The 21,103-nt window shown below is 39.9% G+C and overlaps 2 protein-coding genes and 1 non-coding gene across 16 annotated transcripts in view; 2 read left to right on the top strand and 1 right to left on the bottom strand.

The window, feature by feature from the left end:
* LOC128574629 (calmodulin-binding transcription activator 1) overlaps positions 1–8,693 on the top strand; it is a 759,325-nt gene extending 750,632 nt beyond the window's left edge. For all 14 annotated transcript variants that reach the window (XM_053575459.1, XM_053575460.1, XM_053575461.1 and 11 more), the window contains one exon: positions 5,459–8,693. In XM_053575459.1, the coding sequence (XP_053431434.1) occupies positions 5,459–5,491 (33 nt within the window). In that variant the 3' untranslated portion in view covers positions 5,492–8,693. The remainder of the gene's footprint in view (positions 1–5,458) is intronic.
* A 1,340-nt stretch (positions 8,694–10,033) lies between these two features.
* Positions 10,034–19,909, top strand: VAMP3 (vesicle associated membrane protein 3). The gene is made up of 5 exons (XM_053575048.1): positions 10,034–10,118; positions 11,707–11,788; positions 16,011–16,169; positions 16,966–17,017; positions 18,124–19,909. Coding segments are annotated over exons 1-5 (315 nt in total). The 5' UTR covers positions 10,034–10,116; the 3' UTR covers positions 18,144–19,909.
* On the bottom strand, positions 13,126–13,232 carry LOC128575626 (U6 spliceosomal RNA). Its single transcript, XR_008377053.1, has one exon. It is a non-coding gene; the product is annotated as a U6 spliceosomal RNA (small nuclear RNA).
* Positions 19,910–21,103: the final 1,194 nt, after the last annotated feature.

The raw sequence follows: 21,103 nt of genomic DNA on the forward strand, positions 1-21,103 counted from the left end.
TCTGTTTTAAGGCATTTCTTTTTAGTGGATAAAAGATGAGAGAGACTACTCTCTGAAAAGCCATCCCTGGACAAATTCCTCCTTTCCCTGTATGAGATAAGGTCCCTATGAGAGGGCTTTATAAACTACAGGGGTGCCCTGAAGGTTGCCCCTCAACTCTCCATAGATGGGGAAATGGGAAATTGTAGCTAAAGGTGCCTTTATTTATAAAATATTCATTATACATTTTTATAACGAGGCAGCCAACATGTAGAAAATATTTTTAAATATTTTGTAAAATTTTATAATGAATATTTTGCAAATAAAGATACATTTAGCTATATATAATTCCCAGTTTTTCTGTGTATGGAGACTTTAGGGGAAACCTTTGGGATGCTTCGTATAACAGTCACTACAGGTATCATTGTAAGCAATGGGAATTCTGGTATTTAAATAACTAGTTTCTTGTAAATTACTGGCCTAGTTATCTGTGTTCAATAAAGGTGGGGGCAGCTATTTTACTGGAGTAAAAGAACCTTAACTGGAGGAAGAAGAAATACCCTTTGGGGTCACAAATTTTAAACAGTAGATCCTCTCTGTACTTGAATATTTCTAAACACTCAACTTTTCCAGAAGCTGCCAGTCCCTTCGGTAAGTAGCAATTTCAGCAAAGCAGCTTTGCTGTGGGCTTACGGCAACAGCCCTGAGAACTGCCGTCAGAGGGTCATCTCCGAGTTCTGCAGGCTGTCCTTGCATTTTTTGCTTTGTTATGTACACTTTTATCCGAGAGACAGTTCTCTAACCAGGCCTGAAGTGTACTGTCGAGAGGAGTAAACAGTGCTCTGGATTTAACTTGGTTAGTTAAATTTGACACGGGGTCTATCGTTTCTGAGTGGCCCAGTCTATTCAGTGAATGAGAAATGAATGTGGGATGTGTCATCGTGGATGTATTTTAAATCTCCAAAGTAATTTTGTCTCACTTGCCTCTTTTAGGAAATGAATATTTTTGGAACACAGTGGTGTGTGTTAAATCGCAGACAACATGCTCTGTGTCGTTCTTATTGGGCCTCTCTGTCTTTTTTGTTTTGCAATCCAAATGAGATTTCTGGAAAATGGCAAGATCTCTCTTTTCCTAAATTCCCCACAAGCTATTGCAGCTCTCAGAGCAACAGGTAACTCATCAGAAAGCCACCTCTGGTTGCCCTATTTTTGACGTCCAGCATTGCGAGATTATACCTGCTGGGATCCACTGACTCATGAAACATTTCTTTGGCTGAGCACTACTGAATAGATGGAACGAAGCAGCTTCGCCTTCTGCTTTGCTCATGGAGCCATTGCTCGCTGAGTTTCTGAAGCAGGCCTACCTCATTTATCATAAGTGATCACTGGACGTCTGAGGGGGATGAGCCATGGGCTTGTGCTGGCTTTTGGTGCTGTTGCTTTACTACATCACTTCCGTACATTATGATGCAACTTTTGGGGGGAGAGAAGGAGGGATGGGTTGAGACTGCAGCTGTATCCCCAAGTGGTGATTATCTTCAGCCCAGAGTGCTTGGGGAAATCCTGGGGTTGCCTTTAATTTTAATAGTTGAATGGTCACGGGTCAGAGTCTTGGTATCCTCAATACTGTAGCTCCAAGCTAGTGATATGGGGACTTCTTCCCAAGTTACCGAAAGGAGGTTCAGAAATGTGGTCCCTCAGCCCTCCGAGGGTCGCAGCAGCCGTGCACCTGCAGAGGTTGCAGCTTCTGTGCTGTCTTTATGCTCTCAGGGCAGACCGCCCTGCCTGTCTTGTGTGTGATGGAAAGTGGAAGCCATTGTTTTTCATGTCACGTGAACACAGCGTTTGTGAGATGAAGTGGTAACAGATGGATAGAAAACGTCTAGTAAGTTTTTCCTTTTACAAACTAACAGGCAGTACTAATCACTACCACAAAAGTAGCACATGCGCAGAGCAAATTTTGGAAATACAGATAAGCGAGGAGCATCACCAGAGATGGTAACGGTTAAACTTGCCTTGTGCATCCTTCTCGTTGGTACAGATTAATTTTTAGGTAATATCTGCCTTTTAGTGATTATCCATGTCCCTGACTGATAACAAGACAACTTCAGATTTTTTTTTTAACTATTTGAAACACTCTGGTTTGAAGCCCCTATTTTTTTTTAATATGTTAAAAATTCTAGTAAACCAGATGTTATACTGAATCACTGCAGGGATACAAATTGTTTCCTGTTTCTTTGGGGGCAATATAACACTCAGACATTACTTTTACCCAATTGATACTTGATGTAAAGCAAAACAAAAATTAGGCATCACTGTCTCATCCTGATAATCTGCTCTCAAGTTTAAACTCCCATTTACGATTTCAGTAGGGCAGATTGTAAGTCTGTCAGTCCATGTGCTTTCCAAGGTGAGTCAGATCAACATGGTGTATCAGTCACAGACCGGAGAATGAGGCTGAGAGGCTTTGATTCTTGGACACATTGTTTTCACGCTTTAGGATTCTAAGTCTAATTGTGTTATAAAATTGTTGCATACTTTTTGTGTGAGGGTCCATTTTCTCCAGAACACTGTCACAAAAATCAATCTTATAAAAGATGACAGCCTAGAATTGAGAAAATATCATTGCTGTCCATTTCATACCATGGAGATTTTCCAAATGCACGTTTTTTAATGAGGGCTTTTGGAAAAACCAATAAAGTAAGAATTTGTTTTTGATTTCTGTGTTATTCTAAGAGATATTATTAGAGGCGGGGGAGTGACGTGTTGAACCTACAGGCTTTGAAGTCAGACAAACCTGAGTTTAAATCCCTTCTCTGTCATTACATAGGTAATTTGGGGCAGGTCACTTAATTCCTGTTCAGTCTCAAGTCCTATATTTGCAAACTGAGATAGTGGCCATGTGTGAGGACTCCAGAAGGTCAGAGATACCAAGTGAACTGTGCAGCTTTCAGAATGCAGTCAGTGTGCTCTTCTTCCTTCTCTTTTCTTCCTTTTTCCCCTAATTCCTCCTTTAATGACTTCTGTAAATAAAAAAAAAGTACCATCTAAGTCATTTTCATTTTGTTCATCATGCTAGCATACTTTGCTAACTTCATCATAAAACTAAGAAGTAACTTCTCCGATTCAACTTCGGAGTTATAAAAGCCTAAAAAATATACCTGAAAATTGTAAATACTCTCATTTTTCCTGTGCAGGCATCATCTGTGGACGTGCGTCTCCTTGACTTAGTAGTCTATGAGACCATCACTAATCTTATAACACAGCATTTGCATGGTAACTTTAACACCTCATGAAAACTTAGTTTAACTTTTTAACGACTTCTGAAAGAAACTGAAAAAAAAAAAAAAAAAACCCTGCAAAAACAAATGTGACTATTTTAACTAAAAAAAGTTTTAAGTTATACCTACCCTGGTCAGCTGATTACAGATTCTTTGGTATGAAACTGCATAAAACATCTCTGGTTTATAATTCAGTCTCCCTTTTATTTCATCTCAATGTTGAACTTAATATTTGTAAGGTGTTCCTGTTTACTCCAGGAAAATTCTGAATGGATATCCTTGTGTTTCTGCTATTGGATTTTGAGTTCAGAATTCCTCAGATTCTAGAAAGCTCATCAGTGGTGGAGTCACTGTTGCGTATTTGTGAATGAGTTCTGTGCTAGTGCAGACACAAAATGTAATATTTGAAGTAGCATGCACAGTTCATAGTAATCCAGCAAATACGTGTGCACAGGTACGTGTGCACAGGGGACAGACGCTGCATGTCGGGAAGGAGAGTTGGCATCGGTGCATGCCCTGCGTCTCCCAGCCGAGGGATGTCAGCTTAGACGTTGCATGTTTAAAAATTGAACGTAGACTATGGCATGTTTCAATTTTTAAAAAGCCATGTATGAAGTATGCATGTCCAAAATTAGGAACCTATGATGACGAACAATTCTATACTGTAATACGACCCGAGTTACCCCCCCAATTTAAAAATCCATGGTATACTGGATTATAAAATTTAAAACCAAATAGTATCTACCTGTGAACATGACAATGTGTTCTAAAGGTGCCTGTCAAGAAAGGAGTCAGCAGTTTTGGCGGTAACAGTTTGTCACTGTCTTGTAAAAATCACACTAGCACCAAGCTGGGCTTAGTGTATATAGTCAGTAAATCAGACAGATATGAAAGTTTTCAAATACTACAATTCATTTTAGTATGAATGATGATAAAATGATAAAGCTTTTCTTCTGAAAAAGAGCATCTCCTCTTTGAAGAGACTGCATCCACCTTGCAGAATAGTCAGAAGTGATTCTGCTTGGAGGAGGTAAATTTAATTGTTTTCTTAAATTGCTCTCACCCTGCACAAGGTAAAAGTAACTTATTACTGGTTTCTTCCATATGTTTTTCTCCCTTCTTGAGTTTTAACCAAGAATCTCCTTGAAGGTGTAATTCACTAGTATCACTTAAGGTAGTAGGAGACACCTTACTGTTAGATACCCAGATGCAAACTGTATTTGAAATGCTTGACCTTTGTGTAGGCCCATAACAAATCAAGGCTTTTCCTTGTCATGCTGCTGAGGTGAAGTATAGGTGTTCTGAGAAACTGCTACTGCTGTTTGGCTAACAGCGGCCTCTCCCGCCCATTTTGGGGAAACAGATGTTACTCTGTAATATGCAATGGCACCAACTACGACTTACACACAGTTTGTGCTAACTTGCATTTGATCATTCTGCTACTAAGGCAAGCTCATAATTTGCTGGTGTGAACTTGCAGATTACTCAGTCCGTAACAATTTTATTTAAATTCATTTACTACTTTGATGACTGCAATGGAATCCCTTACTGCTGTCGTAGGGGCCCTGCAGCTGTCCATCTGGGAGCGCTGAGGGAGGAGCCTGGATGTCTTTTAAAATTACAGTGTGGGATGGGGTGGGGGGGAAGAAGGAGATTGTGAAAATCAGAGACTGTACAATCCATAATTGAAATAGATAGCATAGTAGAGTTGTGCAGACATATGATCAGTTTCAAAGTAGCTAACAATCTTGAGTCTGTGAGCAAAGCAATAGTTTGATCCCTAGGTATATTAAAAGCTAAATGAATGTGTGTGTGGTTTCCTTAATTTACATCACATAGAATTATAGACCATTAGTGATTTTCCACCAGGCCAAAAGGAAGAGTTGAATTTTTCTAACATAAGCATGTTACTATCACACTTGATTTAATACATTAGGCTTCAGGTCTGCTTTGCTTCTTGAGCACTTTAGATATAGAGCAAAGTTTTGGGGGGTTTTAAAATCACCTTAAGAAGGGTCATGTCCTCTCTTTGAATATTTTTCCCAGCAGTTTTGCAGGAGTTTGTTTTGACATCAGTCCTCAAAAGAGTTTTGTCTTGGATTTTCATTTCAGAGGGAATCGTAATGCCCTTTTCCTTAAGTTGGTCACAGTTTCACTATATAGTTATCGCCTGGTGTTTTGTTTTGTTTCTCTTCCAGAGTGAAAGAATTGAAAAAGGCCAAGGAACTTGAAGACATACAGCAGCATCCCTTAGCAATGTGACATTGCTTTTCAGACTGTTTTCATTTGTTTTTAGCAGAGACATGCAGCAACAACACACACACACACACACACAAACACACAAAATCCCTCTGCAGTTTTGGGGCGATCAGCTGCAGGATTTTAACAGGAATGTTTTGGTCATTGCATTTGCACTTTCATGGACAACTTTTAATTTGATCAGCAAGACATCTTGGAACTCAATCTTCTGTTGGATCATGGGAAAACAAGACACCAGGAGGAATTGAAAAAGGCTTCTTCTTAGGAAGAAGTCATTTCCTTCTCACATAGGGCTGTATTCAAACATCGTGTGGAACTGTACAAATATTTATACCAAAAATATAGATAAGAAAAGGTGGGGATATACTAGCAACAGAAAGGAATGCTGTGCCTGCACCTGTCGGTTATTTCCAAGAAGCTGAATCTTTGGGTTTGATTCTCAGTGGAGGGCTTAGACCATACAAATCTTCATCGGGTCCGTGTGTTCTCAATTCCTTCACTGTTTATTTCTGTTTGTTTGTTTGTTTGTTTGTTCGTTTGTTTGAATCTCTACAGCACACTAAATGCAACTTTTAAGATCTGCAGGTTTTTAATGTCTTGTGGAAATTTGCAGAGGGGCAGGTGTGTGGTAAACGGGTAATGCATGGGAAATAATGAGAAACAGCTTACAGAGTTTAAATTTATTTTCTTGTCCCCACCACCTCCCAGGAACCTGCAAGGACAGTAATCGTATTGTCCCCTTTTTCATGTTCAGCACTTTAATTTTTTTGCCTTACTTTCATGTGCAATGAGGATTTACTTCAGAATTGGAAAAGCATGTAGCCTTTTTTAGTAACCTTGGAAACTGTAGTCATTCTAAGGAATCATAAACCTTGCCTGGACATTTGCCACCTAAATGAGTGTGGTGCTGCGTTCTGGCCAGTAAAGTCCATGTTTTGGCTATATCTCATCCAAACTGAGCAGTTTCTGTGTATATATAGGAGGTAGAAATGAAAAAGTGAGGAAATATTTGAAAGGGATTATATTAATTGCTAAATATTTTATTCACAAAGGTCAATAACATGGCAAGATAAAATTATTTGTATAGTTTTGTCTGAGCGAGAAAAAATGGATGTACTGTTTGTATATATTGTATATATTAAAACAAAGAGATATGTGCATGAAATCAAGAAAAAGAAATGAACAAAAGCAAAGCATTAGTGGCTATGGTCTGTAAAATGAAACAAAAAAAAAACTTTATTTCAGTATAAGAGTACTTTATTTTAAATGTTCTTTAGAAGAACATTTTGCTAAAGCATGACTAAACTGCAAAAAAAAGAGCTACTGTATTTAGACTTAGGAACAAAGGCAGAGTAACATTACTTAAAAAAAAAAAAAAGGATATGTTTACATTTAATTTTGGCTACCAGGAGTTTATTTTATTTTATTTAAAATTTTTTTGCCAATGGTGCCAAGTAATGTGAATGCTAATATTGCTTAAGAAAATTAAGTTACTTTTGCAAAACAGATAATAAGACGAATCAGTACGTAGCATAACACCATCCACTCACTCCAAAAAAAGAACACTTAGAATGATCAAAACCTGACAAAAGAAATAGTATGAAAAGTCAAAAAAAGTCACGCTTTCATATCTCCTGCTGGAAATCAGAAAATGTAATAAAATTGCACAAAAAAATAACTAAAAGTGAAAACGAATCAAACTGGTCTTATAGGGATGTCGTGGTGTATTCCTATTTCCACATAATGAGGAGCCAAAGAAATCTGATGCTTTTAAAAATTAAACTACTAATGTTAAATTGAGAGAATAAAGTTTGCATTTGCTGATGCCAGTTTAAACCTCCCAGGTTAAGTTTGAAGATCAGTTGGTGTAAAGCTGAGATTTTTTTTTTCTTTTCTTGGTTCTGGCTGCCAACTGTGAGTTAAAACTCAAGGCTTGTTGTGAAGCCTAAAAATATTCACAAATAAGCTTTTAAACTGGTGTCTTGGAAGGAGGGAGACACAAAAAGATTGTGGTACAAACTGGGGTCAGTGCTCTTGGTGCCTTTTCTATAATTGTACTTGTTTTTTAATTACTTCCTTTCACTGCCAACCTTGAATTACTGTACAGTGTATGTCGTTCTGCTTGTGATCAGCTTTGACAACAGAGACAGCCCCACAACCAGTAGCCACCTGTACATTTCTAAACTGACCTGACTCAATTTTTGTTTTTAAATGTGTGGGTTATGTTGCAGCTGTCGCAGTCCCCCAGATACCATTTTACACAATTTGACCTATAGGAGGACACTGAGTAATTGATGGACACACAATTGCATTCATAAATGGGAACAGAATGTGAAAGCCAGCTCTTTCAGGACATCCTATATTAACTTTGAATTTTAGATACATTTATTCCATTTACTATGGTACAAATAATGATCTTTTGACCAGAGTAATGACCTCAGTGGATTTGCTTTAACCCTCACATTTATTTTTTTAAATGTTTCACATGCTACATTATTAGCTGAATAAGTTAGAAAATTCCAGAAGATAAGAGACTTACGTAGAATTAGGAGGGTTCTTATGGAAGGGATAGGAAGTAGGTTCGAAATCTACCACCAGTGTAACCTACCAGTACAACTGTGAATCCTAGGTGAGGTAAAAACACACTTCCACTGAAACAAAGTATTTCTGACTGCTTTTTCTTGGTTGTGAATCTTAATTTTGGATATAAGATGATAGGTAAGCGCAGCTTTCTTGGATAATCTGAATTCCCAAGTGCCAGGAGTAGGATTTCATTATAAAATTAATAGCTAATCTTATTCTATCTCCTGAAGATTTAATTGCTATTCTTGTTACCCATTCAAAATCAGCTGTACTGTGTGAACAAAATAAAGACAATAACACGAACCCCTCTCTGGCTGCACGGCCGCTTATGGCAGTTCCACACAGTAGTTGGCGCCCAATGGGGGGTCCCTGAGACTTGCATGTAAAACTAGTCTAGATGTCTTCTTTTTTGTAAGTTTTATTTTTGTAATTGTGCATGTAAAGCATCATTGAATCAATGGATCTGTTGAAGAACTCAGCTGCTGGAAACCATGCAAAATGTTTTGAATTGCCCTTAAAATATGGAAAATGTTTTCTGAATGCTTTATATTCTTTCTGCTGTAAATTAAAAATGAAGAAAATTTCCCCATACTATGTGTGTTTTACTTTAACTTGACCTCATAGAGAAATCCAAGATAATGAGCATGTTTCAAGCCATATAAAATGATTTCAAGTATTTCCTTCTAATCTAGATACAGTGTTTTGACACTGAACGTTACATTGTTCCAGATAAGTCCTTGAAAGAAAAAATTTCTTAGAGCTACTGTTCCTATAGCACTTGTTTTTCACCTATCTCCCCTGGCATAAGGCAGTGCAGTTATTTGAAAGGTAAAGATGTTAATTTAACTTCATCTTCCCAGGTAAAAACTTAATGAAGTTTTTTCAAAGGCATTTTCTGGCAGACTACTACTATCATCCTCCTTTCCGAAGATTCATCCTGTCATCACTGTTCATTCCTTTTTACTACACGGCCTCTCATTTCCCTAACACCACCTCTTCTTTCTAATCCATCTCAGTGCCACTGCCAAAGTTTGTATCATGGGTCTCCTAAATCTGTGAGTCCTCAATGGTTTCTAGACTCCACTCCTTTTATGTGACATTTTGCTTATTTATCCTGTGTATTCAGGCTTGTTTTCACTGTGCCCAGCCTGCACCCTCCGGTTGGCCTATGCACACCATTTTTCCATCTCCATTTCCATTTCAAATGTCATATTTGTTCGTGGTGTTCCTATCTAGCTATTACTGAGTTTAAATCCACTGCCTCTGAGACACTCTTGTTTATTCTAATATATGCCCACATTTCCCTTTTCAAATTATTCTATTTAGAGCTGGAAAATACAGCCTAGTATTTAAGTACTAGATTTTATTTTTCTCTCTTCACCTAAGAGATCTGCCAATAAATCTATTAGAGTTTTTGGTTTTTTAATGTAGGAGGAATTCAGACTTGTGCGTTCCTTCATTCACCGGAAAGGTGGGGACCTACATGTGCTAGGGCCGGAAAACACAGAAATGAAGAAAGTACAGTTCCTAATGTCAAGGTGGTCTGGGCAATGACAAATACTTGTGTCACAAGTGAAAACCTGAAGCGGGGGAACCTATCCCAACCCAAGCCCGCGACAAATGTCTCGATGGACTACCTATTTCATTTTAACATTCAGGGAAGAACGTGGTAAGCCCGGGTCACCAGGTTAATCTGGGACGTGAAGAAGCAGCCAATAAGCTGTCTCTAATACTGTCACCGGCAGAGAGATGGCCCCTCCCACACTGACCCGAACAGTTCCTGCCCAGCTCCTAGCGCAGCACAGGTTCCGGGCCACCGAGGCCTCGCCCGGAGAGGGGCGGCCGCTCTGGCCCGGCGGAAAGCCCCGCCCACTCGCCCACTTCCGGCGCGCCCTCCGCGGTCGGCGCGCCCCGCCCACTCCGCCCGGTGACGTCACTGGTCTGTGTTGCGCTGCCCCGCCCTCCGCTCCCAGCAGTGCAGCTCTGTGGACCCCTGTCCGCCGTCGCCGCCAAAATGTGAGTGACGCGACGCTGGGCTTCTTCAGACCCCGGAGGTGCCGGCCTGCGGCCAGGGCCCGCGCACGGCCCGGGTACCGCCGGCGGCCTGGGGGTGGGCGGCGGCCCGGGGGAGCGGGCTGCAGACTGGCCGGGCGCGGAAGGGGCGAGGGCGGCCAGGGCCTTCCCGGGGGAGCTAGCCGCCTCCCTCGCACCCCGGCGCCTCGCCGCTTCCCCGGGCCCCTCGGTCCCTGAGAGGAGCGGTGACGCCCGCGCTCGGCCCGGAAGTTGCCAGAGGAAGGACTTGGGCCCTGTCTCCAGGCCGCTGCGGGCCGAAGCGCTCCCGGCAGGATAACTTAGGCAGGGGCCTTCGCACTCTCCTGAGCGAAACACTATCGTGTGGCCCTGGAAAACCGCTGTTTCCAGTGGTGAGACTCAAAATGGTAATTGTTAGAGCCACAAGGACCCTGTCTCCACCCACGCGGGAAGCCCCGGGTTTCCCCTGGTAGCTGGGAACACTGATCCAGTGTCCTGTGCCAGTAGATCACAGTGGTTAAGATCGAGGTCTGCGGAATTATACAGAACCTGATATAATAAATACAGACTCCACTGCAGCCAACTGCTTTCTAAACCTCACTTTCCTCTTCTGTAAAATGGGAGGGGTGCAGTAGTATCCTCCTCAAAGAGTTATGAATATTAAATAAGAAAATATATAGGAAAGGCCTAGCATCAGGGCACGGTCCTTACTGTCTGCCAGACACTAAACTCTTTGGGGGCAGCAGTCTAATCCGCTGTATGCCTGGTAGTTCATACGTGGTTGTGAAGTGACTCTGTTTAATCAGTGAATCAGTGGCTGCTGGACAACGACCTAGCTTTTGCAGGTGCTGTCTTGGATACAGAGAGAATTCCAAGACCCAGGAGCCTGTGATCTGTATTAGGGGAGGGCAAACTTCATGATGTACACCTGAAAAAACAAAGTGATGCCAACCAAGTAATGGAGGCAATAAGGACTTCCGGCCAGAATGATTTAAGATAAATAAATGTTCATGGAGGCAAATAAAGCCTTCCATGAAGATTTTAAAAGGTGAATACCTTTCTGAAAAAGGAAACATTGTTCAACTCACCTTCCACTTAACACCACCCTCTCCCTGGAACCAAGTTTCTTTGACTCTGCTTCTATAAATGGATCTATTTCTCCACATTGGAGAAAGTACATTCTATAATTGTTTATAACTGTGAAGACAATGAAGAGATCAGGAGAGTACTGAGTGCATTTAAGCAGAGTTATGCCTTACAATAAATTTTTTTTTAAAAAGTAGACATCTGTCCTAGGATCAGGTACTTCAGTGACAAAAAGTAGATTCTATTACATCTTCACTTTCGACCTTGGTCACTTTACCATGTAGGACAATCTTGGAAATTGTAGAGGACTTAGAAGAAATGCTGTTAGGACCTTTGTTCATTACTTTAGGGAAGATCTTTCTCTTTTTTGCTTTAATTATGATGTAAGAGATGGTTTGCACTGAGAGTCCTGGAATAGTATCTTTATATTTACTCAAGTGTATTTGGGGTCATAATTTACTCATGCTCCTGCCTTTACACGTTTCAGGGCTTCGGGTGCACCTGCAGGTTCAAGTGCTGCTGCTGGCAGTAATCGAAGACTTCAGCAGACACAAAATCAAGTAGATGAGGTATTGCTCTGACATGTTGGAAACTTGAATTTGAAACAGATATGAGAACACTCTGGAAATAATTCTGTTTAGAAAAAGTATCATAAAAGTGTGGGTGTAAAGTAAATTTCGACTGTATCATGATCGTAACAGAAATTTGCTCCTGCTGTTCTGGAAGCCCTGATCTAAGCAGAAGTCACACCGTCAAGGCTTTTTGCTTACCTTCCTGTGACAAAATCACATGTCTAAAAACAAGCACCCCACCCTGAGAACATTCCTCAAAAGCCACTTTATAGAATATGGTAGTAAAAATGTTTAAGTATTAGGTCTCTAGATTCCTCAAGCCAGAACCAGTTCTTCGGATCAGACTTTTTATCAAAATGCTTTGCCTGTAGCTTGACCTTACTAGTTTGTGGGCTTGAGCAAGCCTCCATCGCTGATGGTTGCCCACTGACACACAGAAGGCAGATGATAGCAAACTGCATCAGCCCAGCCAATCTACGTTTGTAGAACTCTTAAGCTATAGCAGTGGTTCTCAACCTTCCTAATGCCGTGGCCTTTTAATACAGTTCCTGTGGGTCGCAACCCACATGTTGAGAACCGCTGAACTAGAGGATTTCAAAGCATCTTTTATTGTGACCTGTACATGGAGAACCACAATGGAATAGTATTTCCATATTCCTAAAAGTTGTCTCTGTGCCCTGAAAATAATCTTGGCCTTCAGCGTTTTGCTGCCCTAAAAAGCAGAGTTAAAGTTACGTTAGGGCCAGGCACAGTGGCTCACACATGTAATCCCAGCACTGTGGGAAGCTGAGACAGAAGGATGACTTGAGGCCAGGAGTTTGAGACAAAGTGAGACCCTATCTCTACACAAATTAAAAGAATTAGCCTGGGGTTATGGCACAAATCTATAGTCCCAGCTACTTGGCAGGCTGAGGCAGGAGGATTGCTTGAGTCTAGACTGCCTGGGCAACAGAGCAAAATCCCTGTCTCTTAAAAAAAAAAGTTAATAGCCGGGCGTTGTGGTGGGCGCCTGTAGTCCCAGCTGCTCGGGAGGCTGAGGCAAGAGAATCGCGTAAGCCCAAGAGTTAGAGGTTGCTGTGAGCTGTGTGATGCCACGGCACTCTACCTGAGGGTGGTATGTGAGACTCTGTCTCTACAAAAAAAAAATAAAATAAAAAAATAAAAAAAAAAAGTTATACTAGACACTGTTTTTAAATTACATAGTAATGTTTTGAACTGGTGGTTTTGTTAATGAACTTAATTCTGAAATTTTTATATTGTTGTAATTTTGTCTGGCCTAAAACTTCTGTTTTCTCAGAAAATCAAATTGGATTTTTTTTTTTAAGTTTATTTTTAAAAATATGGAATGCTTCAAGAATTTGGGTGTCATCCTTGCGCAGGGGCCATGCTAATCTTCTCTTTATGGTTCCAGTTTTAGTATGTGTGCTGCTGAAGCGAGCACTTGATTTTTTTTTTTTTTAATCAAAGTAATTCTCAGGAGAATTTATTTTTTTTTTTCTTTTCTTTTTTTTATTGTTAAATCATAGCTGTGTACATTAGTGCAATCGCCTGTACCCATTCTAAGATGCACCATAGATGTGGCCCCACCACCAAAACCTCCCCGCTCCCTCCACCAAAACCTCCCCCCTCCCTTCCCCTTCCTTGGTCCTTTCCCCATAGTCTTGTGCTATAGTTGGGTTATAGTCTTCATGTGAAAGCTATAATTTAGCTTCATAGTAGGGCTGAGTACATTGGATACTTTTTCTTCCATCTCAGGAGAATTTCTTAATTGAGGTGAAAGACAGATCACATACAATTAACCATTTTGAAGTGTACAATTTAGTGGTATTTAGTATATTCACAATGTACAACCATTACGTCTTTACAGTTTAGAAACATTTTTGTCATCCCAGACTAACACCCTGTTCCATTCAGTGATTATTCCCTATTCCCCTGTCTTCCATTCCCTGGTAACTCCAATCAGCTTTCTGTGTCTGTGGATTTGCCTATTCTGGGTATATTATATAAGCGGCATCATACACTGTGTGGCCATTTGCATCTGGCTTCTTTCACTTAGCAGGATGTTGTTGACATTCATCCAACTTGTAGCATCGAGGTATCAGCGCCTCGTTCCTTTTTATAGCTAAGTGGTATTCCATTGTATGTGTGTGCCACAGTGTGTAGATCTGTTAATGGATATTTGAGTTGTTCACCTTTCAGCTCTTATGAATAATGCTGCTATAAACATTCATTTATAAGATGTGGGTGAGACATATGTTTTTATTTCTCTTGAGTTTACAGATAGGAGTAGCATTGCTTGATCATGGTAATTCTATGTCTAGCTTTTTGAGGAATTGCCAGAGTGTGTTCCACGGTGGCTGTACTATTTTATATTCCCACCGACAGTGGCCAAGGGTTTCTGTTTCTCCACATCCTCGCCAACAAATTTTTTTTTTATTATTATGGTCATCCTGGCAAGCATGGAGTGGCATCTCATTGTGTTTTCGATTTGCATTTCTCTAATGATAAATGATGTTAAGAATATTGGCCATGTCTATGTCTTCTTTGAAGAAATATCTGTTCAAGTCCTTTGCTCATCTTTGCTCATTTTTTAATTGGGTTGTCTTTTTGTTGTTGTATTGCAAGAGGGTTTTTTAAATGTATTGTGGACGGTAAACCTTTCTTTACCAGATTTGTGATTTGTACATATTCTTCCATCCTGTAGGCTGTCTTTTACAATCTTGCTAATATCCTTTGATGCACAAAAGTCTTTAATTTTTGTGAAGTTCAATTCATCTGTTTTGTCTCTTGTTGGTCTTGCTTTTGGTATCAAATGTAAGAATCTGTGGCCAAATGCAAAGTTATGAAGATTTACGCTTATGTTTTCTTCTAAGAGTTGTAATAGTTTAAGCTCTTACATTTTGATAATTGATCCATTTTGAGTTAATGCTTGTTTATAGGGTGAAGTAGGGTTTAACTTCATTCCTTTGCATGTAGCTATTCACTTATCCCAACACTATTATTTGAAGAGACTATTCTTTCCCTAATTGGAAATCAGCATCCTTGTTAAAAGTCAGTTGCCCATAGATTATTTGGGTTAATTTCTGGACTCCCAATTCTGGTCCATTGGTCTGTATGGTCTATAGCTCTAGGTCTACAGCTATATGGTCTATAAATGTCCTTCAGCCAGTTACCCTGTTTTTATTATTGTAGCTTTGTAGTAAGTTTTGAAATTGGAATGTGCGAGCTCTCTAACTTTGTTTTTCTTTTTCAATATTGTTTTGGCTATTTGGGACCCCTGTAATTCCATATGAATTTGATGATTGGCTTTTATATTTCAGGAGTGGGGGAAGCCATTGGAAATTTGATAGAGATTGCACTGAATCCATACATTTCTTTGGAGAGGACTGCCACTGTAGCAATATTAAGTCATCCAATGTATGAAAATGGGATGTCTCCTCATTTAATTAGGTCATCTTTAATGTCTCACGGCAGTGTTTCGTGTGTGCCAAGTCTTTTACCTTCTTGGGTACCTTTATTTTTAGGTATTATCTTGTGTGCTTTTGTAAATGCAATTTTTTTAAATTTCCTTTTCAGATTGTTCATTGCTGGTGTATAGTAACACAGCCAATGTACGTGTGTTCATCTTGTGCCCTATAACTTTGCTGAATTTACTAGCTCTGAAAGGTTTTTGGATTCTTTTGAGATTTTCTGTATAGAATTGTCTGAGTAGAGAGTTTTATTCTTTTGCTATTTAGATGCCTTTTCTTTTTCTTGACTAACTGCTCTGGTCAGAACTTCCATACAATGTTGAGTAGCAGTCATGAAAGAGAGCATCCTTGTTTTGTTCCTAATCTTAGGAGGAAGGCTTTCAGTCTTTCATCATTATGGTATTAGTTGTGGGTTTTCCCATAAGTGCCCTTTATCATATTAAGGAAGTTCCCTTCTGTCTAGTTTGCTGAGTGTTTTTTTTTTTATTTATTTTTTTTTTTATTAAATCATAACTGTATACAATGATATGATTATGGGGCATCATACACTCACTTCATAAACCATTTGACACATTTTTATCACATGCTGAGTGTTTTTATCATGACAAAGTGGACCCATTTTTTTTTTAATGAAAATTTGGCTCAAAGCAATAAAATGTGGACCTGAAAAAATGTGCCAGTAGATTTTATTTGGAATCTTTGTTCTCCCATTCCATTATGTGTAATTTACTGTGATCATATTTGCTTAGGTGGTGGACATAATGCGAGTTAACGTGGATAAGGTGTTGGAAAGAGACCAGAAGCTCTCCGAGTTAGACGACCGTGCAGATGCGCTGCAGGCAGGCGCCTCTCAGTTTGAAACAAGTGCTGCCAAGTTGAAGAGAAAATACTGGTGGAAGAATTGCAAGGTAATTCTCTTTTAACTGACCTTTAAGTCCCCTTCTCCATTCTTAGAGCTTCAACAGAGGCTACAAATATTGGACTTTCATGAATCTTGGGAGGTGGGTTTTACTTCCCACATGTGGAAGTTGGGGTTGACTATGAATCTGAAACACTGACCACATCCACTTTCCCAGGTATCCTCCATGTCCTGTGGCTGTTTCAGGAAGCATATAGAACAGGAATCTCCAGAATCCATCATAGGCATCAGCCTCTCCCAGCCCTCCATCCCGCAGTGCCCTTAACACAGTTTAAAGGGAGAGGGCTGGAACTGGATGATCAATTTCCATGTAGTTCTGTGAATGGCTCCAAGGTCAAGGGAAAGCAATGCTAGAAAGTCACAGTGTGCTCAACAAAGAGTAGAAAGCAGCCACACAAGGAACATGGCCCAAAGCAGATTTTACGCAGTTAGCAAATAAGGCTCTGTGATCAGATCCCAAATGTATCCTGTCCTCTGCTTGCTTTAAAAGTGATACTTTCAAACATAGGACAAGCTTAGTAGCCCTTTCTTATGTGGAAAACTTATATATACAAATAAATGCCTATCTAGAGACCACAAATCATTTTAATACCTTTTAAAAAGCAGATAAGTAATTAAGGCCTAATTAAGTACATTACATTTAGACTTCAGAAATCATTAAATATTCCAAATTGTAATGCACCTTAATTTCTCTTCTAGTGACTAGAATAACATCATATGATACTCTTCAGTAAGCACATTATGTCTAATTCTGAGATGTGAAATGGACATATGTTTTGTTACAGATGTGGGCCATAGGGATTAGTGTTCTGGTTATCATCATCATCATCATCATCGGTAAGTTAACCTGTTCTAAACTCATTGGGAAAGTCCTCTCCATGTGTTCACAGGTGATCACACATACAGGAGCTCAGACCAAAAGTTTCCCAGAAACATCTGTTTATTCCAAGGGTTTTAATTTTCTTTCATAAATGTTTTAAATATTTGAGTTTTGTATGAGTCTGAAATTTCTGATATAAACTTAAATCCTTTTAGATTAGAGAAAATGTATTCATTTCCACTGACCGATCAGTTCTTTCCTTAGAATATATTTTTATCCTATATTTCCATTTATGTACTGTAGTAGTGACAAGCATCGGTTACCTGTGATCCACACTGGTTCCACCACCATCCAGGAAGCAATTTAATATCTCTGGGTCTCAGTTTCTTCATTTGTAAAATAGAGGTAATAATAGTACCTACCTTGTTGGTTCCTTATAAGGACAAATCTGGTAATATGTGAAAAATGCTTGGGATGGTACCTGGCATATAATAAAAATAACAGTTATACAAATAAAGTGTATATGCAAGGTTGGACAATTAAGTTCATGAAGTCATCCTAGAAAAAATACTACATACCTCATTGCTGAATATCACTACAGTCACCACATGGCCAAGGGGAGTACTTCGAAGGTGACCGTAGTGATACTCAGCAATGAGGTAGGTATGTAGCACTTTTTCTAGGACAAGTTCACAAATATAATTGTCAGATATTGTGTGTACGCACACCCAATAAAGAGACATTTCTGAGGGAACCTTTAGTCTGAGCTCCTATAAACACAAATGGATGCAACTATTACTGTTATTAGTTATTACATATAATATTAGAGCAGAGTAACCCAGTAGATGGGCACAATTTCTCATGGCTTCCTTTCATTGATAGGTTGATGTGAGTAGCAGATGTTTCCTTTTAACAAGAATGTACAGCTACTTGGATCCTTTCTGGTCTCCTGTAGCCCTCTATACCATAAGAGAAGCCACTCGTAGGAGATCAGCCAAGTCAGATTTGTGTTCTCATTTCACCTGTAGCATTTGATGCTCACTCTGGAGTTGCACTGAGAGACTAACTCGCTTTTTTCCCTGGTTTTTTTTTTTTTTTTTGGCCTCTCCCTTGCTTTTATTAGTGTGGAGCATCTCTTCATGAAGAACCAGTGAAACTCAAGCCTGCTGTTCAAGAAACCTCAAGACTTTTGATGTAGAACCTGCTCTGTTATCAAGCTTACCTACTGTTATATCTAAACTGGTTATTTTTGTTAGTTAATGTAAAGTTCAGTTTCTAGGAAATGTACCTTTGTATTTTAACATGTACTCCAAGTTAGAAGTATGGCCAGCCCCGTCCACATTTTGCACAGTGCCTTTACAGATTTACATATGGGCTGATGAAGAGGACCTCTTAAGTTCCAGAGTAGATTAGATGTAATGTCGTCACTGATTAATTGCTGTTGATCCCAGTTAAGGGAATTTGTGCCAAGTTAGTAATCCTTGTCATATGGCATTGTCTTCAGAACTGCATTTTAAACTCCTGGGTAATTAGATTTCCAACTTGTGCCTTCCAGAAAGAAAACACTACTGCCTAGCACAAATCTGTGACACTAATAGGCTGTGCCTTATTTTGATACTTTTCTGATTCCCCTTAAAAAACTCGCTCCTCTGTGTTTTCATGAGCACTACTGACTTTTTCACTGTTTTTAAAATAAGATGCTGGTAAAGAGTTTCTTCTCTAACATTAGATATGAAGATGTTTACTTTCTTGTTAATATTTGTATCATTTGCAAAAAATACTCTTTTGATCAGAAACAAACCTTTTTACGAAGCTTTTTAGAGCTGCGGCTATGACCAAAGTTTCTATTTTGCCAAAAAGTTAAATACTGATAAAATATCATTAAGTCTGTTCCCAACAGATAAATATAGAAAAGTGCCAAATGGAATTCAAAGTACCCGTCAGAATTAAAATGGTAATACTGTGTTTGAATTTTCTACTACACGTTAACAGCTCTTTCCTGGCTTTGAAATGTAGATGGTGCAATTCACCCTCTGATTTGTCATTTTTCGTGGGGGGTTAGAGAAGGTTTGAGCTAGAATCTGACTGCCTCATACCTAGGGACAAAGCGTTTACTCTGCAATTGCAGATTATCAGCCCCGGACTCTAGTAGGTGTCTGGGAATGATGTAGCCCTCAAGTAAGACCATCTGTGAATTTGATCATTATCTGGCCCAGTCCTCATAGACTATAGCTTTCTGGAGTTTGTTTCCTATTTTTACTCATATTCTACTTCCTAAATCAGTCTTCTAAATTATGCTTCCAATTAGGCATTGGTCAGGGGAGGGTGACGCTTTTCACAGAGACATTTCCTTTCTCCAGTGTCATAAACTACCTGCACAGGATGCTGCTTTGAAAAATCTGTTGTCATCTGGAAGACTTGTTGTCTACATGATGACATCAGGGTATGTGGTTTAAAGATGGGAGTTTAGGTATGAAAACAGGAAAGGAGGCGCTGAAGGAGAAACAGACTTCTCTGTGGCCCAATGTTACTAGAAAGTTCTAAAATTCTTCACATTCTATTACAACTCAAAGCAACAACAGCTTAGGTGCATCAGGATGTGGTTCTGTTTCTCTAGTGTCTGCTCCCATGATGTCACTGAAATGATTTAATACTGAAGACAGGCTTTGCAATGTGCCTAGCTGTGAGGAGAGAGCAGCTGTCAGTGTCAGGACATTAGCCCACCTTCAGCACAGGGTCTGTGGCCAAGTCTGACTCTGAAACCTTGGTGCTTTCTCCTTGGCCTCAATGCTCGGTTCCATGTAACCCATTGGTTCCTGCATTAACCCAGGAATACCTCGCTCATAACCGTGCATTTAGCTGAGAACTTGCCCACTATAATGACCTGAATAAAATGTTTATAAACATAATTCTGGTACTAGTGTTTCTTGTAGAGGGGTAGTTATGCCTGGTCTAAGTCCTAAAAATGTCATTCATTGCTGCTTCCCCCCGTCTCCCTTATAAACCTCCAAACTACACTTCCTTTTCTCCTTTGTCACGAGTACCCAGCAATTCTCCATACCCAAGAGAATAGAAGCAAAACACTGTAAAAAGTGCTGTTCAGTATAGGAAATGAACAGGAAACTGGCTTTCACACAGTTACCAAATGTTCAGGATTTGGTTTTTGAGTTTCTTAAATAGTCTTTCAAGAGTGATGTGCGAGCTGGCTCTGCATATGGCAGGCTGGTCAGCCTCTGACATGGAATAGATGAGGAACACCTCCAAACACATGGCTCTTGTTTCCATTCTGTATTATCTTTTTTCCCCCATAAATATGTTTTCACTCTGACACTGCGACCCCTAGGAAACCACATAACACGGATGGAATGTTGTCAATGTTTACAACAGAAAAATTCAAACTGCTTCTCTAATTACAAAGCCCCACCATGATAAGGCCTTCCCAACTTTCTGACCTCATCTCACACACCCTCCCCCCTCTGTTCTCAGGCAGAGTGTGCTAGTACAGTTGTTGTCATGTAAGAGGGTTACAGGTGTGCAAGAGACTTTCACCATCAGGATATGTTGCTTAAAGACCAGCAACTGAGTACGAATGTAAACGGGCAGTATTGAGGGAGAAACAGACCAGGACTAAGCTTGTTTCCCTTCTCAACAGCAAACTTCCTTCTGGTCAGGGCCTCTGCAGGTGCGGTTTTACTCTGTGGGGCCTGCTTCCCTACCCGCTAGCAGGCTCCTCATCACTCAGGGTTTAACTTTGCCGGTCACCTGACTAACGCGGCTCTTGCCTCCGTCACCAACATGCTTCTGTCCCAGTCACACCTCATCACATTAGCTTGTTTCATTTTCTACACAGCACATTGGGCTTTCTGAACTTAACTTTATGGGGTCATTTGTGTATCTTTCTCAACAAAATGTAGACTCCCTGGGTGGCAGGGACTTTTATACTCCATTCAGTCTCCAGGGATTACAGTTGCCCCTGCTCAGCTATGCACTCAATTGATGGATGAATGCAGTTTGACAAAACAAGGGTCTGGGAGCAAGACATGCAATCTAGACAATCACTTAGCAAGGAAAAAAAGGTGGTTTATCCCGTACATAATAGAAAC

Source organism: Nycticebus coucang, chromosome 22, assembly GCF_027406575.1.
Source record: "Nycticebus coucang isolate mNycCou1 chromosome 22, mNycCou1.pri, whole genome shotgun sequence".
Classification (NCBI taxonomy): Eukaryota; Metazoa; Chordata; class Mammalia; order Primates; family Lorisidae; genus Nycticebus; species Nycticebus coucang.

Excerpts from the sequence above, each read along its gene's own strand:
- VAMP3 (XM_053575048.1), top strand. Across the intron at positions 11,789-16,010 it reads CACAAAATCAAGTAGATGAG|GTGGTGGACATAATGCGAGT; the intron begins GTATTGCTCTGA and ends ATATTTGCTTAG. Across the intron at positions 16,170-16,965 it reads ACTGGTGGAAGAATTGCAAG|ATGTGGGCCATAGGGATTAG; the intron begins GTAATTCTCTTT and ends GTTTTGTTACAG.